Source organism: Octopus bimaculoides, chromosome 5 (assembly GCF_046866305.1).
Source record: "Octopus bimaculoides isolate indiv1 chromosome 5, ASM4686630v1, whole genome shotgun sequence".
NCBI classification, from domain to species: domain Eukaryota; kingdom Metazoa; phylum Mollusca; class Cephalopoda; order Octopoda; family Octopodidae; genus Octopus; species Octopus bimaculoides.
This window is the reverse complement of record NC_142932.1, coordinates 35,096,284-35,113,807: the sequence shown is the minus strand read 5'-3', so window position 1 is coordinate 35,113,807 and position 17,524 is coordinate 35,096,284. Positions and strand designations below refer to the sequence as shown.

The following is a 17,524-nucleotide window of genomic DNA, read 5'->3' as shown; positions in this document are numbered from 1 at the left end:
AACGCAACGTTTTGGCTGATATATCCTCCGGCATATAGCATGGTGGTTAAGAGCACGGGCTACTAACCCCAAGATTCTGAGTCCAATCCCAGGCAGTGACCTGAATAATAATAATAATAATGATGAAAAATACCTTGAGAATGAGAACCCAGGTTCGAAATTTTCCCAAGACACCTGATGAAGGCTGGAGGGTGTATCAACCGAAACATTGTGTTAACAACGAAAAAGATGAGGACAAATATCCGTCAAATGTAAATAATGTAAATAATGTACATAATTCCTCATCTCTTAAATATAGAACTGTATTTCTTGTTTTTATTAAATTTTTTTTTGTTTTTTTTTTTAAAGAAGCAAATTAGAATTATGTCTCTTTTAGTTTTTGCCATTTCAGGATGAAGATATGAAGCGGGTTTTTTTACCTCCTCATGATTATTCTGATAGACCATATACACCATGTAAACAAGATTCACCTCATGTAGAACCTAAAAGAATATATATGGACTCACCAAATCGGCAAATTGCATATTTAGATGATTCAGACACAAGATTACCAAATGAAGGTGAGTAAAAGGAAACTTTATCTCTCTCTCCAATTCCATTGACTAAAGAATTATTTTTGATCAACAAAGAATTAATTTTATTACAAAACACTATCTGTCCTTCTCAAAATGTGCAGATTTAAGACAGCTTGTATTTTATTTAAGAATTTATCTAAGCAATATTTTTATAAAACTTGCAGATAGCAGATGTTAAACCAATAGACAATTCCCAATTTTGACCTGTAGAAATGGAATATTCAATATGAGTCTGTTGTTTGATCTTACTGATCAAATGGCATAATGACTACTCCTGGCATTCACTGAGATGGGGAAAGGAACAGATAGCCTTAGTTAAATGGCTGAAAATGTCTCAGGCAAATTGGACTTCATTGGAAAGGGAACTTCCAGAGTAGATGAAGGCATTTGTGTTCTTTAACTTTCATTATCATATGTAATAAAATACATGTTCCTTAAATTAATTTTGAAAATAATCAAAATTTGTTGTCAATTTAGTAAGATAACTAAATGTTTGTTAATCTGATGTAACAAATTTAACCAAAGGTTCTAAGATAAAATTATGATGGAAGTCTATAATTTATATATAAAATGGATGATTTTACATTACAGAACTAGAAACGATCTCAGGCTTTTTGGCACCAAAATGGTTAATTGTTTGGTTATTATCAATATGAATTATAAGTAAAGATTATTTGACAACATAGCATGGCAGTCTTGGTTTAGGACTGCCATGTTATGATGGCAAATAATCTTTACTCCAAAAGAATTTTTGCTGAATATCTCTCTTTGTGAGATTTACAAACAGTAATTTTCTAATGAATTATAAGGTTGAATAATCATTGGATTGACATGTCTTCAGTATTTTCAATATTAATGATGTTCCTGAAGAAACAATCAAGATGATGTTTGTAAAGAATTCTTCACTAAGATCCAAAAGTCTGTTCATGATCAAGTTAGCTTCTTCCATTTTATAACATTGTTTATGCTAGAAATTGTACATTATTTACATTTGACAGATATTTGTCCTCATCTTATTTGTTGTTCACACAATGTTTCGGCTGATATACCCTCCAGCCTTCATCAGGTGTCTTGCAGAAATTTCAAACCGCGGTTCTCATTCCTAAAGTATTTTTTGTTGATATTATTATTCAGGTCACTGCTTGGAATCGAACTCGGAATCTTGGGGTTAGTAGCCCAAGCTCTTAACCACTATGCCATGTGCCCATATTATAATTCATGTTGATAATAATCAATCAATCAATTAACCATTTTGGTACCAAAAAGCCTGAGATCATTTCTATTTCTATTATGTACCATTTTATATTTAAATCATAGACTTCCATCATAAAAAAAAACCCTTAGGAATGAGAACCCAGGTTCAAAATTTCCACAAGACACCTGATGAAGGCTGGAGGATATTTCAGCTGAAATCTTGTATTAACAACAAACAAGATGAGGACAAATATCTGTCAAATGTAAATAATTCCTCATCTCTTAAATATAGAATTGTATGCTAGAAATTGTTTCAAATTTCATTCATCACGTATAGATTGAAGATAATACTCATTAAAATCTTAATTTTGTTCAAACAGAAGTCTAAAAACATCTTTACTATTGGGCTATCAGATATTTTTCCTTTTTATATTTCACTTGGCATTCCATCATTATAGATAATATTTATTTAGATTTCAAAAATGATGAACTAAAGTTGTAGAAGAATAGAGCTACAAAAGCATCCATAAAATAATCCAATAAAAATTTTTTAGTGTTAATTCAAATAACATTGGAAGGGATTAAAATAAATGAGAGAAAAATGAACAAATTTATCTAAAAACCCAATATTTAGGAGCTTGGCTAATATGCAGTGACATATTCTACATTTTGAGAAATCATGATGTGTAATTTTCAGATTGAGAAATATATCATTGAGAAGTCTTAAAACATGTGTGGATTTTTTTTTACCCTCCATTGATATAATGCAATGTTTGACAGAAAGAGCAGCAATATTGAAAAATTGCAAACAGGACTCATCATTTGTGTGCAATGACTGACTTAATATAAAGGATATTTAGAAATCAAATGAAATGTATATTTTTTTAGCGCTACAGCAGAAACTGTGGTTGGACATTAAGTGCTTAGTAAGCTGACCCCTGTCCAGAGGGTGGTAGGGTTTGGTCCTTAATGAAGCAAATAGTTCTTCAAAAAAGTTTTAGGATAGTGTCACATTATTTACATTTGACTGATATTTGTCCTCATCTTGTTTGTTGTTAACACATTTCAGCTGATATACCCTCCAGCCTTCATCAGGTGTTTTGGGAAAATTTCGAACCTGGGTTCTCATTCCTAAGGTATTTTTTGGTGTTATTATTATTATTGTTATTATTCAGGTCACTGCCTGAAATTGAACTCGTGGGCATATGGCATAGTGGTTAAGAGCGTGAGCTACTAACCCCAAGATTCCGAGTTCAATTCCAGGCTGTGACCTGAATAATAATAATAATAACATCAAAAAATACCTTAGGAATGAGAACCCAGGTTCAAAATTTCCCCAAGACACCTGATGAAGGCTGGAGGGTATATCAGCCAAAATGATGTGTTAACAACAAACAAGATGAGGACAAATATCCGTCAAATGTAAATAATGTACATAATTCTTCCTCTCTTAAATATAGAACTGTAGTGTCACAACTTACAAATTTGAGGGATGGAATTGTTTGAAATTGAAGTATTATTAAATGTTACTTAAAAAAAATAATAATACTCTTGTTTTTGTTCTGCTCTCATATACTTTCTCATTATCTAGTTTAAAGTAGGTCTCCATTTATGTTATAAATATTGACTGGAATTTTAAATTTTACATATCTTTATGACTATTCAATTTTCTCTGATAGATTTATATATGACACCTAAAAAAAAGACAGAAACCTTTGAGCCTAATCATTATGGGGTTATTCGAGGCAAGACGCCACCAGGAAATATATATGAAGATACAAATTGGTCTCGTCAAGAACAAAATAGTCGAATGCGAGTAAGTAATGGACTGTACAGGGGACCTTTTTCTTCTTTCAGCACCTTATTCTAAGATTATTGTTTTGTTTTTTGGGGGGTTTTTTTCCCAGATATTCATTCACTTTTTATGATTTCTTTTCATTTACTTTGACTATGAGTTTTAAAGCTACTGTGAAAGTGATAATCCTTGTGAAATATAGCGCTGCGTTTTACTGATTAATAATATATAATTATTGAATTGTAATTAAGTGTAGCTAGCTCCAAGATCTATAACTGCCGAAAAGAAATAGTTGTATCTGCTAGAATAAAAGTTTTCTAATGTAATTTTATTACTGCTAGGTGAAATATTTTAACTGTTGTCTTTTGTGGTTTAGTACCATTTTATTACTCTGGAATATAGTCTGCTTACAAAATTTACTTTTTTATTCCAAACTTCACTTTGCTTGAATAGTTTTAGGAATCTGTTTTCTTAATGAAATTTTAATTAGATTAAGTAATATAAGAATAAAAATAGTTGTCATTTAAATTTGAAATACAACATGATTTATAGAATACACAAACTTGAAGATGGTGTAGTTTGTTTCATTAACCTTTTTAAGTTGTTTGAAATTGATATTATTTTTCTGATATAGTCTTGTTAAAATTCTTCACTTTTAATGACTTCTGAAAACGAAAAGGATAAAAATGAGTTTCTTATACTTTTGAAGTATGGAAATGAGCCACACTATATTAGAAATGTAAATTTATATAAAAAGAATTTTTTAAAGAATAACCTAACGACCACTTTCATGTCAATTCCAAACACAATTTCAATTATCTATATATGAATAGTGATTTTCATTCCCCACTTTTTTTGTTTTATAAGAGCATTTTTAATTTCTTAATTGGCGACAATATCTTAACTTCTAATTTTGCTTTTTATTTTTTCTTTCTTTGTCAGGAAAATTTAATTATAATGTTGGTATTTCTGATGGCTCATTTTCTTTCTTTCCTATGTAGTAAATGGCAGTTGTACCAGTCATTACAGCAATACATTAATTTCTATTGTTCTGTCAGTGTTGTGCCTTTACACGTGTTTTATAAAACTCTTTCACTGAAAGGTTCTTTTTTAAGCTTCAATAGTAATTTTTAAATAACAATTAAATTTCTTAAATATATCCTAATTATACTCAAAAAGTTAGTAGGAGACCTTAGGGTAAGATAGTTATTTAGAACGAGAGCTATTTTGCAGATGGTGCTTGACATAAGCTTCTAAATTCATCTTTCCATTCATATTAAATTGTTTCTTTTTTGGTGGTGGCGGGGTTTCACATTTAAAAGCCAGTTATAGTCTTTAATGAAGAAATAGTTGAAGCATAGAGCAAAATATTTATTTTTATACAAATTACCTATAAAGTTGTAGTGAAGTAAAATAATATCCGTTGTGTTAAAATTGCTTTGCTATGAATATACAGTATTTTTTTTTTATTCTTATAAGAAAAGGATCTTGGTAGTTGGTGTCTGCATTAACATTAGAGATCCCAGCATTTGCATTTCTGTCAACAGATCTGCAAGATTATGTTCCTACTTTAACTTTGGTTAAGTAGAAATAAAGTATCAATCATTTGTGCCTTACATTACTTTATTTTCTTCCTTCATTTATCATTTTACTGTTTAATAGGAGAGTATTGTAGTTCGCTTGAAGCATTGTGTATTGTTTGTAAAGAATAAAAAAATTTGAATGGTACAACAATGCACTATAATACAAAAACTGGACTATATACCTGTTGTAATTTAGTTATCTATAGTCCGATGATATTTCAGAATACGATATCTTCTTCAGATATTCTTAGATGACGTCGCTGCTATAATCTGTTTTCCAATGGCTTTTCTTTTTTCGGAAGTGTCTCAGTAGTATTTAATCTTCTATACCATTTTGAGTAAGATGGTTTTTATAACCAGCTACTTATTTTTTATTGTTAATTACTTAACTATGAAGCACTGGTGCTGGGGGCCATGTAAAAAGCTCCCAGTGCACTCTGTAAAGTGTTTGACATTAACAAGGGCATCCAGCCATAGAAACCCTGCCAAAACAGAAGATGGAGCTTGGTGCAGCCCTTGGTCTTACTAGTTCCTGTCAAACCATCCAACCCATGCCAGCATGGAAAAATGGACGTTAAATGATGATGATGATGATATTAGTGTTGAACCTATTGTTAATGTTTTTTGGCTCCAACTTATCTCTGTTCAGAAGATATTGCAGCCATGACCATCATAGCCAGTTTTGCTTTTCAAACACTGAACTTGTAACCATAACATCCCAATATGTTCTTTTTTAAAAGAGGGATAGGGTATGATTTGCACGAGATTTAGCTGCTATTTCTTTTAAGTTGAGAATCCACATAGATAGACCCTCTCTCATTCTGGCTTGTTAAATGAGTGGATTGAGCAGAATTGTATTTTACTGACTGGTGCTCCATCATTTACAGTGACGAGTGTTCCAGTTGATCTGATCAATGGAACAGCCTGCTCGTGAAATTAATGTGGAAGTGACTGAGCACTCCACAGACAAAGTGTATGACAAGGCTGACCCTTTGAAATACAGGTACTACTTATTTTTGCCAGCTGAGTGATTTGGAGTAACATGAAATAAAGTATCATTCTGAAGGACATGACATGCCACTGAGAATTGAACTCATCACCTTATGATCATGAACCACAAAGCCAGCACATTAACATTATAGCCATTGCTTCATCTCAACTGCACACTATCTCTGTCTTGTATGCAGCTCATTTCACTTTCTAACTTAATCCTGAAATTCATACTTGTCTCATCACTTTCCTGTTTGTGCTGGTCTTCCTTCAATCCATGTTCCTCCTGAATAAAGTTTTGAACAGGAGTCTCTTCTAATTATCCTGTCACTACTACAAATATCTGTTGCTGAAACTTTTACCTCTCCATGCCATCATTCCTTACCTTATTCTTACCTGTACTTTATGTAAATGTACTTGCTTTCAGCTCTGGTTTTGATCAGTTTATTTTTAGCTAATTCTTGTAGGTGTCAGACGTATGCAGTTCTCTGACTGATTGGAACAGATGTTTGGTGAAGTAGTTGATTAGTAACGTAGAAGTAGGATGTGATAAAACTAATTGGGGTCTGAAGGTTAATATCATGGATTTTCTCTCTCTCATAGGCAGATCAGAACACATGAAACGGTGTAAGTAGGGCAGTAGTTGCAGATTAAGACCTATTAAAGAGAAATCTCTTGAGGAGGAGAACTTTATTGATATTGCTCTCACACATGCCCCCATTAAAAACAAAGGATAGAAAAAAAAAAGAAAAAGAAATATGCCGATGAAAGGAATTAGAAGTTGCTATGCAAAAGAAGTTATTGAATTTATATCATATTTCTTATTTAAGTTTTTTAACACAGCATTTACTCCTTAAAGACTAATACAATCTCTTTGAAACTTTAACTATTGATCATTTCTGTTTAGTCTGGTATTAAATTTAAGTACTTGTACTGCTTTTGATCAAATCCGCTGACTTTTCTCACTAATTAAATTATTACTGCTCTCCTCTTTGTTTATTTTTTTTCCCACCTAACCTGAAATTACAATGGCCACCATTAATGTTGACAGCCACATGTCAAATCCATTTCAGTTCTTTTTTTTGTCATTGCATTTTTTTAAAGCAGTTTTTTAAATTGCTCTTCTTTGTATGTTTTCTTGTTCGCTTTTTTTTTTTCACTCCAATTTTAATCATTTATTTTTTGTCTTCTCTGGAAAATTAACATCAATTATAGCAACAGCTTTAGAATAGATAATAGAGTGCTAAGAACATAGGTGTTGCAGAAGACTAAAATGTAAGAGTTTAAAAAAAAAATCCACAGCGTTACCAAGTAATATCTCATTTGTAAGGGTAAAAATAAAATTAATAGAATGAGATTTTCATTTTCTTGTTCGAATGAAAAATTGTTAATACTAGTGGATATAGTTGTTTGTGGAGCGCTTTAGTTGTAATTAATTTTCACTTTCAATGATGTTGGTAGCTTCTTTACTTTGTTTTATTTTCAAGTTTTTAGAAACATAACTATCTTTATTTCAACAAAGGTTTTTTTTTTATATAATTTTCTGTTCCTTTTGTGTATTTTATACAGATTTGTTTCATATATTTTTATGTCTAATTAATGTGGTTTCATTTTTATTCATACAGGATCTGTAATATATTAAAACAATCCTTTTAATTCCATGTGTACCAAGGCAAATGTTTTCTCCAATGAAACAAGCAAAATTTGAAAATATTAGCTAAATGTTTACATCCAGAAATAGAAAGCAACTTCTGTATATTTCCCATAACTTATTGATTCAATCCACCCTTATCCATTTTTTACTGGCTGCTTTGATAAAATAGCTACAAGTTGTAGACGATGAGGCATTTGGTCATCTCTCTAGTTTGATTAACTTTTATATTAGTTTTTTTTTTTAAATGAGGCATGATGCAGCCAGGCTGATTGCCCAGGTCAGTCTGACTACCTCTCTCCATCCCTCCTTATCTTCCATTAGTGTTTTTAAGTTTTCAACTTGGCATCCAACTTGGCAAGATGTTATATATATAATCATCTTCCATGGTCTTCCAGCCAGTGTGGTACCATAATTTGGTGTCCACAGCAACACTTTCTTCTTTACTTCTCCAACAGTGGTCAGCAAACCTCAATCTCCACAAGTCAGCTACAGAACCATTTTATTAGTACCTTTTCCTATCATTAATGTCCTTCTGTCCTGTCATCTTAGCACTGTTGTGCTCTTTTGTGGTTCACCTTCGAACATGAAAAAATCATGGGTCAAAGTTTAGTCTTCCTTTTCAGTTAGCAAACTTATTTTTGATAGACTGGTATCCTAATCAGAGTGGGAGGGTGTCTGTCTTTACCTCTTCCACTTGAAGCTCCAGGAACCAGAACACTGACAGAGCTTCTACATAGTTATTCAACATACTTATCTTCCCCAGATCGCATTCTTCTCTCCTGTGAAAATAGTTCATATTCAATATTGAAGTCCTAGAAGCACTATGCCTGAAAAATTAAGGAATGGTTTTTGTCAAAGAGTTGCTCAATCAGGGCTGACTTGGAGCTGACAATAAAATCCAGGTGTAAATGCTTATCCATTGGTTTGTGGAGATCTGTGAAAGAAAATGATGACACTCTTATGAGTCATTGTAAGCATTACATCCTAGAGGACTTGAACAATATCTGTTTTACATTTAGTGTTATGAGAGATAATATGGGACAATGTATTTTTGTCTGATAATATCATAGGTAATGTCTGATAATATTATATTGGTACAGTATATTTTTATCCAAATTTAAAGCTACATATTCAAAATAATGAAGTGGATATTAATTTTTAAAATGAAATTAAATTTCCTGTTTGAATATTAGCAATAAATATATTACCAATAGTGTTTAAGTATCAATTAATTACAGAAGTAACATCACCTGAGACACATTTTATTTTTCATCTTTTAGTTAAGATGGAAGGAAGTGCACTTCTGACTCTTTACTGGGCTTCCATGACTGATGTATGTGTTGGGGGAAAAAATTTTCAAAGTGAGGGTTTATAAGTTGCCACATGATGGTGTGAGACCATGTGACAGATTAAATCTACCACCCACAGAGACAAAAGTATATTCCCAGCATTATACGTTATATGATGACACTTGTTATATTAGAAAAATAAATTCATTAAGCTCATACTTATATCTTTTAGGGAGGACAAACAGGGAGATATGGTGACACACTGCCAACTCCCAAGACTACTTCATTGTTCACTTAGTTGATTTATAGAATCTATTCTACCACCACCAAGTTTTAAAATGATCATCTTTAAAGTCCTGACCTTTCTCTGTATTTTAGTTTATAAGACATTGGTTTAATTTTTCACCCATTTTCATTAGCAAAAAAAATTGAAACTGAGAAAAAAAAAACACAACCTAATTTTTTTTCATTTTTCCTTTTCTGCGAAAAAGGAAGAAATTTGTTGACTGCTGTATGTCAAAAAAAAAAAAAAAATGGTTAAAATGTCTTTTTTTGCAAACATTAAATCACATTGAAAATCTCTAAGTCACTTAAACTATGTCACTTTTCATTCCTTTTAGCTGTTTGAGAGAAAAATGTAATAATAAAAATATTTTTAAAAATCACTTTCTGAAACAGTTAATAACAAACAAAATTACTTCAGTATTTCTCATCATTTTCTTTATTATTATTATAAATACTAATTGTATGCATAAAATTTTCTTCCTGAATACTACAATTAACAAGAAATTGTAACTAGGCACACAAACTGGCAAAACTTTAAAACCCTACAGTAAGATCATACAGAAAAACAAAAAGAACCTGAATCTTAGTGATTTTTTTTTCTTCTCTCTACAATATAGATACTCATAATAGTGTTGATGATAAAATTGTTAGCAAGAACCAATATTCTGTTTCACAAATCTTTCTGTTACATATTGCCATATTGGATTCTGATTTCTTAGTTCAAAACTTATTCAGGAGAAAAAAAAAAAAATAGGATTCTTACACTTAAGTTTCTGTGTTTTTTAATGTTTAACATGCAAAACTAAAACATACAGATAGGGTCTTCCCCACTTTTTCCCTTTATTTGAACATTAATTTGCTTCCCTGCTTTATTCTTATTCGTTTATCTTGATTTCATGGAGGAAAGCAAATTTCAATTTTATTTTTTATTTTACTTTGTTTATATGTTAATAGTATTTTGCTATTACTATTATGAATATTATTATTATTATTATTTTGACTAGAAAACCGTAAATTTTGCATGAAACTCAGGCTCTTTATTATACGCATGTCAGTGTGCATAGGTTTCTTTCTGATGTTGTATGTCTTTGTGCCATTATTTTCAGAATGGAATGGTAGGGGACTACCTTGAACGTGCGCCCAGCCGTCCATGCAGCCGAGCCGGTAAGACACCACCCCCTCCACCAGTGCGTACCTCCAGCCGGGGGGCCACCGACTCTGCTGCCGCCGCTACTTTGTCATTAGAAAACCATGCCCCTCCATTGCCTGCACGTCTCTATGGCTCTCAGGACTTGCCTAATTATACACCTTCTCCAGGTGTGTAGTTTACTGTAGTTACAGTTGAAACACTTGTATATTATTCTCTCTATGGTTATCCTAGGAAACTACCTTTTTTATTAATAATTTCAAAACCATTATTGGTGAAGGGAAAACATTCCCCAAAGCACAAACTCTCTCTTTTCTTCTTTCTGAGGCTATTTATTAAACCCATGCTTCTTCGTACTAATACATTAATTACTAACAGTAACTTCATAATGAAATGTCAGCTTAAGTCTTGTGTAATAATATATCTCACATTTTTACAATTTATTTTACTATATTTTTCTGTGTTTCATTTAACAAGTAGTATCAGAATATCAGAGAAGTGTAGTCAGAAATCAGATTGAGTCTAAAAGTCTCTCTAGGGAAAATATGTTATATGTTAACAAAAACCTATCAATTGTTTTGGCTAGCAATTTACCATGTTCTCTCTTTTTCTTGTTCATGTCAAAAATCTAATATGTATCAAGCTTTTTATAACTTTCTACACATCTGAAGGCTACCACATAGATTTCCAAGTTATTAATTGTAATAGTACCTCATTGTTCTCCCATTTACTAATACCATTCTACACCAACTCTCCAGCTGTAAGTCTCCTATGCATTTTGCTTCATCTCAGCCTTTGACTTCATTCTATCTAATTGCAGTTTTACTCTTGACTTTTTACATTTTATTCCATTTGTCGACTAGAGCTACGTATATCTTCCTCTTTTGTTTCTATTCTTGAATCTCCTGTTCTTTCACTTTCAATTTATTAATATTGGTCTGCTTTTGTATTTATGAGACACCCAATTTTATTGTCAAAGCGTTGTTACATATTTAATAGATGGGGATGTTGAAATATTAGATATTCATATCACTATGAATATCTAATAAATATATACATCGTTGCCAGTGCCCCTGAACTGGCTCTTGTGCGGGTGGCACATAAAAGACACCATTTCGAGCGTGGCCGTTTTCGTGCGGGTGACACGTAAAAGCACCCACTACACTCTCTGAGTGGTTGGCGTTAGGAAGGGCATCCAGCTGTAGAAACTCTGCCAAATTAGATTGGAGCCTGGTGTAGCCATCCAGTTGCACCAGTCCTCAGTCAAATCGTCCAACCCATGCTAGCATGGAAAGCGGACGTTAAACGGTGATGATGATGTTGTTGCCTTTGCTATATTCATACATAAGTTTGTTGCTGGTCAGCTGCCATGTCACATTACCACATATTTTATTACTGGCAAAAGACATGCAATTAATTTACATACCTACATACACTTTCACTTTTAAATTTGTAATCATTTGGCTGTTTTTTGATTTGTAGTTCTTTGAACTACTTCCTTTTTCTAGTTTTACTTTTCCACCCTGCTGTGTGTGTGCGTGTGTGTCTTAGTGTTTCTATAGTTAGCTGCTCTCATACTGACTGATATATAATGGCGTTTGCAATGTTTCCGCTAATCTTGGTATATTTTTCTTAACTTTACCAAACTGGCTGTGATCAATTAGTTTCAATACTACAAATACAATGCTGATCCTAGTTTACCGAAACTTAACTTTCAATTTACATGAAATGCTACTGATGGTGTACGTTAATATCTCGTGTAAAGTAAAGTACAAATGAAGCTTCCAGAATACCCCATGAGTGTTGTGTGATTCAGTTTTCATTCCCATTATGAATTACATCTTTGAGCTTGCTAAAGTCCATATGAATGGCAGGAACACAGCATTTCCAACACAATGAAGATGAGGGAAGAAAATTACCCTCTATTTTGCAAATGACCCTTTATTTCTATGTTATTTGTGTAATATTTCTTTACATCAAGTTTGACAAGTATTTCTCTTTGCTGTTTATAACAATTGACTTAAAACTCAAAGTTTTCCAATCTTAGTAACTTTCTGATAATTTTTCTTTCTAAAAAGATGCATAGACAGGTTTTGAATATACTGTGCCCTTGAAATTATTTTACTGATTCATAAATATAGAGGGGATAGTCTATAGGGATTATGTTAAATAAATATAAGTAATGCAACAATTTCTCTGAGCAATCTTCTCAAATTGTGTAAAGTTATTCATGATGGCCAGAGGAAGACTGTGATGAATATTAACTTTGAATTTAATGTTGTTATTGTTTGGTCATCTTCAATTAACTCCACAATACTTGACTAATTGCAGTTTATTAATATTTGAATTATGTATCATGTCTAACCTACTTATATATCTCACTGTATCAGCCAGACTATTGAATGCTGCTATACACCACTAGTGATGATGCCACTTCACTGGCGAACAGGCCATCATTCCCTCTGATCAGGATGCTAGGCTGCTGCAAGGTTATCCATTTACAGCCAAGTGGACTTAGCAGTAATAAAATAAAGCAAAGCTTTATAGAAAATTCTTTTTTCTTAAACTAATTTTCACATCCACTCTATAGTCTAAAATTTAAGCCGAAATTTTTGACTAAAAGGATGTGGGGTGTGTGGGGGGGGGAATATTTACTTCTTACTCAGACTGTCAGTGTAAGAGATATGCAATTTCTGAATGTCTGTTCTGAATTTGTAATGGATTTTGTTTGATGAACCATCATCATTGTTTAACGTCCGTTTTCTATGCTAGCATGGGTTGGACGGTTCAACTGGGATCTGGGAAGCCAGGAGGTTGCACCAGGCTCCAGTCTGATCTGCAGTGTTTCTACAGCTGGATGCCCTTCCTAACACCAACCACTCCATGAGTGTAGTGGATGCTAGTCAAGGCGGCACTTGGTCACATTCGGATGGTGCTTTTTAAATGCCACCAGCACAGGAGGCTGGCAACGGCCATGATTGGTTGGTGCTTTTTTATGTGCCACCAGCACGGAAGCCAGTCAAAGCGGCACTGGCATTGGCCACATTCAAATGGTGCTTTTTACGTGCCACTGGCACAGGTATCACAACTACAATTTCCATTTGATTTTCATTTTGATGTTGATGTACTTGACTCAATAGGTCTCCTCAAACATAGCATGTCGCCCTATGATCCAAGGTACATTTGAATGGGCTGGGGCTAGTTATGCGAAACTGGTGTAGGATACAGCCATGAACTCACTTTATTTGCCAGGGTCTTCGCAGTCACAGCACATCTCCAAAGGTCTTGGTCTTTCATCATTGCCTCTGTGAGGCTCAACATTCGAAGGTCATGCTTTCACCACCTCATCCCATGTCTTCCTGGGTCTACCATGTTAATCAGTTTCATGATTTTGTGATTTAACTTTGTGTCATATGTTTCCATCGTTATTTGCATTCAGATGTGATAGGTTATTCTAATACATTGTTATTGATAATTTAATCCGCGATTTGCAACAGAAACTCGGAAAATCTTCACAGTTTTGTCAGTTTACCTGTTATTACCTGATTTGGCTTTTTTTAATAAGCTGAATGCTGTGTTATTTTTGTAGTTTTTTTGTTCTACCTAGACCAGAATAATTGTGCTTTGGGGGGGGTTATATATAATGAACAGTTATAACCTAATCATCAGAGAGCTAAACCATTAGTGAATTGAATTATTCCCTACTAGTTTAAGATACATAGTATTATTCTTTGATAGTATATAAATACAATAATGAATTTTATATATATATATATATATATTCGGAGAATTTTATTGCTATTATATATACAAGGATATTTATTTCTAAAGTAATTTTCTCTTGAAGTATTTAGTGAGTTAGCTTTCACATTCCCTGCCCCAAGCGGCAGTCCAGGAGTCAAGTAAGCCCTTGCTATGCTTCTGTTTTTGTTGTGGTGGTTCTTGTTTTTGTTGTTGCTGCAGCTATAGAGTTTAATCTAGACCCTGCCCCCTAGTACTTACTAATAACTGGATTGGTGTCCAAAAATATTTTTTGACTAAGTTATTTTTTTTTAAGTGAGACCTATCACAAGTTAGTTTAATGAAATTATTGCTTCAGTGATTCCTTACACCTCACAAAAAAGGGGGTCAGAATTCATGAAGAAATCACTCTTATTTAGCTGCAGCAACAACAATCAGTTCTCCTAAGATTCCCTGATGCTTATTTTGTGTGTACCTGTATCTGTGTGTGTAAATATGTGTTTCTCCACCTTTTTTTTTTTTACCCATCCTATTTATTACATTCTGGCTGCAATTAAGATATTTCAGTTGATACTTAATGTAAATTTAAAATTGTTTTTTGAAATTCAATTAAAATTTGATATGAGCCATTTTAAAGCTTTCGTTATCTGCAGCCAGTTGTATAAACTATATACATGGTTAGGTTCATTCTCCTCCTATTACTGTTTTGCTTAATTAATACTTGGGTGCTGTTATTTGTTTTTAATTTAAATTGCTATTGGAAGTAGCTTTTTTGTTTTCTTTTTGTTCCCCATTTTATTTAATATGGTTTTCTTTGTTTGTTCTGCTTACCTTATAGTAATTCTCTCATCTTTGCAGATCTGTGATTCCGTAATCTGTTGTCATTTTTTTGTTTAATCCCAACTTCCCTTCCCCAACCCCTTCACTTTATGTTCTTAAACTGTTGTTAAATAATTGTTTTCTTCAATTCTCTCTCTCTCTCTCTCTCTCTCACTTTAAATAATGCCAAACTATTGTTTATATTAGCTTGCTTCCAGCTTTCCCATTGTTCCCTTGTTAACAAATTCTTGTCAGCTGATCACAATTAATTTACATGTGCATTCATGCTTCTTTATTCTTCAATTCGTTATGTTGTTTTCTCATTAATGATAGTGAGAGCTATTATCATATGGTAAAAGTGACTATATTTTTACTCTAGTTTCCATTAACAAGTGAAACTATGAAAAAATATATGACCTTATATGCATACAATCATGCATATGTATTATAAATACATTGCACACACATATGTATATATATATATATATATATAATTATATATATATATAAATCTTCATTGAAGCCATGTGTCATTTCATGTTTCTGCATGTGATTACTTCTTTAGATTCACATTCAATATATAAGATAAAAACCAAGCATGACAGCAAAAAGTCCATACACATCCTGTTAGCTGAACAAGGCCCCAGATTGTTGACCCTTAGCAAACAGTGCCTTTCAGCAAAAAAAATAAATAAATGAAAACCTGACTACAAAGGAAAAACTTCCAGATTACAATAAAAGTAATCCATAAAATAATTTAAAAATAAATATAAAACTAGGCATAGGAGTGGCTGTGTGGTAAGTAGCTTGCTTACCAACTATATGGTTTTGGGTTTAGTCCCACTGCGTGACACCTTGGGCAAGTGTCCTCTACTATAGCCTCGGGCCGACCAAAGCCTTGTGAGTGGATTTGGTAGATGGAAACTGAAAGAAGCCCGTTGTATATATATGTATATTTGTGTGTCAGTGTTTGTCCCCCCAACATCGCTTGACAACCGATGCTGGTGTGTTTACACCCCCTTTAAATTAGCGACCGATAAAATAAGTACTAGGCTTACAAAGAATAAGTCCTGGGGTAGATTTGCTCAACTAAAGGCGGTGCTCCAGCATGGCCACAGTCAAATAACTGAAACAAGTAAAACAGTGAAGAGTATATGAAATAACAATAAATTAATATGAAGTGGGAGGTTGTTAGATAACACAGTGTATTCCAAGTCAACATTGCCAAGTACAGATTGTATAACAAATATATATAAAGAAAACTTACCCAAATCCATACATTTACAGTTGGGGAATTGTTTTGAATGCCTCAATCACCTAAGCCGTATTTAACCCTTAACAATCATGAAAATGACTTCACAACAAACTTCAAATAGAGACTTATTATCCCTGAAAAATAAATGGGTATAGTTTGCAAAAAAACAAAAGTATAATAAAAATATTAATATTTCTAAGTCTCTCTAAAAGAGACTACGGCAGCGGTACTGGATATTAATAGTTATCACCAAGAGAAAATGGCAGTCCAAAAAATAGTGTCGCATAGCTAGCTAGAGGTGATGGCCCCTTGGAGCTAATCAATGGCACCATTCATCCTATTTTTTTGAACTGCCATGTTGGCTTGGCGATAACTATTAAAAGTATAATAATTATGCTACTTTTCAATCTTAAAATGATGAGATTGCAATTGTGGCACTACCAAGTAGTTTTAAAGACAAAAATCAACTGGAGATTCACTCAGTTCAATACTGTAGAGTTCTAGAAGAATTCTTCTGCAAGTGGTAGATTTTGGTAAAATGTGCACCACTATTACTTACAAGAATACAATAATGAATGCCAGGAAAATATTGTTATGTTACAATAATTCCATCTAGGTTAAAAAAAAAAAACCCATATGGAATCAATTTTTTCAAAGTATTTATGGGTAGCAGTGATGGTTCGAAAATGTTGACTCTTGTTGAGCTTTTTATATACTTACATTGAAAAAGAGAGTAAAAGACATAAAAAACAGGGTTTGAATGTGACAGCAAACTTGCTATAAATGGACGTGATGGAGATAGATTTAGGAAAAACATTACATTCTGACAGTTTGGTCAAAAAATTACAGCAAACATTAACCTGAAAACTGTAAGTTTCCTAGATATGACAATAAACATAATCACAATATATATGGCTCTTACAATAAACTGACTGATGAAGATACATGCATAAATATTCTAACTACCCTCCTACAATTGTTACACAAAGCAAAGACAATATCAGTGAACACATTTTCTACCCATCATCAGTCAAGGATATATTCAATAACTCTACTCTCTATCATAATCGAATGTTAAGGAGTCATTTAAATGGCAAGATAAAATAGAGAAAATCACCACAATAAATTAAATACTCTGCAAAATGATACGGTTTAATCTGCCAAACACTATAAATATCTTTTACTTGTTTCAGTCAT

At 32.8% G+C, this 17,524-nt stretch overlaps 1 protein-coding gene across 12 annotated transcripts in view; it reads left to right on the top strand.

Moving 5' to 3' along the window:
- LOC106873723 (nephrin) overlaps positions 1-17,524 on the top strand; it is a 722,597-nt gene that overhangs the window by 695,870 nt on the left and 9,203 nt on the right. For 5 of the 12 annotated variants that reach the window (XM_089352172.1, XM_089352165.1, XM_089352168.1 and 2 more), the window contains 3 exons: positions 377-560; positions 3,449-3,585; positions 10,472-10,529. In XM_089352172.1, the coding sequence (XP_089208298.1) occupies positions 377-560; positions 3,449-3,585; positions 10,472-10,529 (379 nt within the window). Of the gene's footprint in view, positions 1-376; positions 561-3,448; positions 3,586-10,471; positions 10,683-17,524 lie in introns of all 12 variants that reach the window. The other 7 variants (XM_089352166.1, XM_089352164.1, XM_089352171.1 and 4 more) reach the window with 4 other exon arrangements.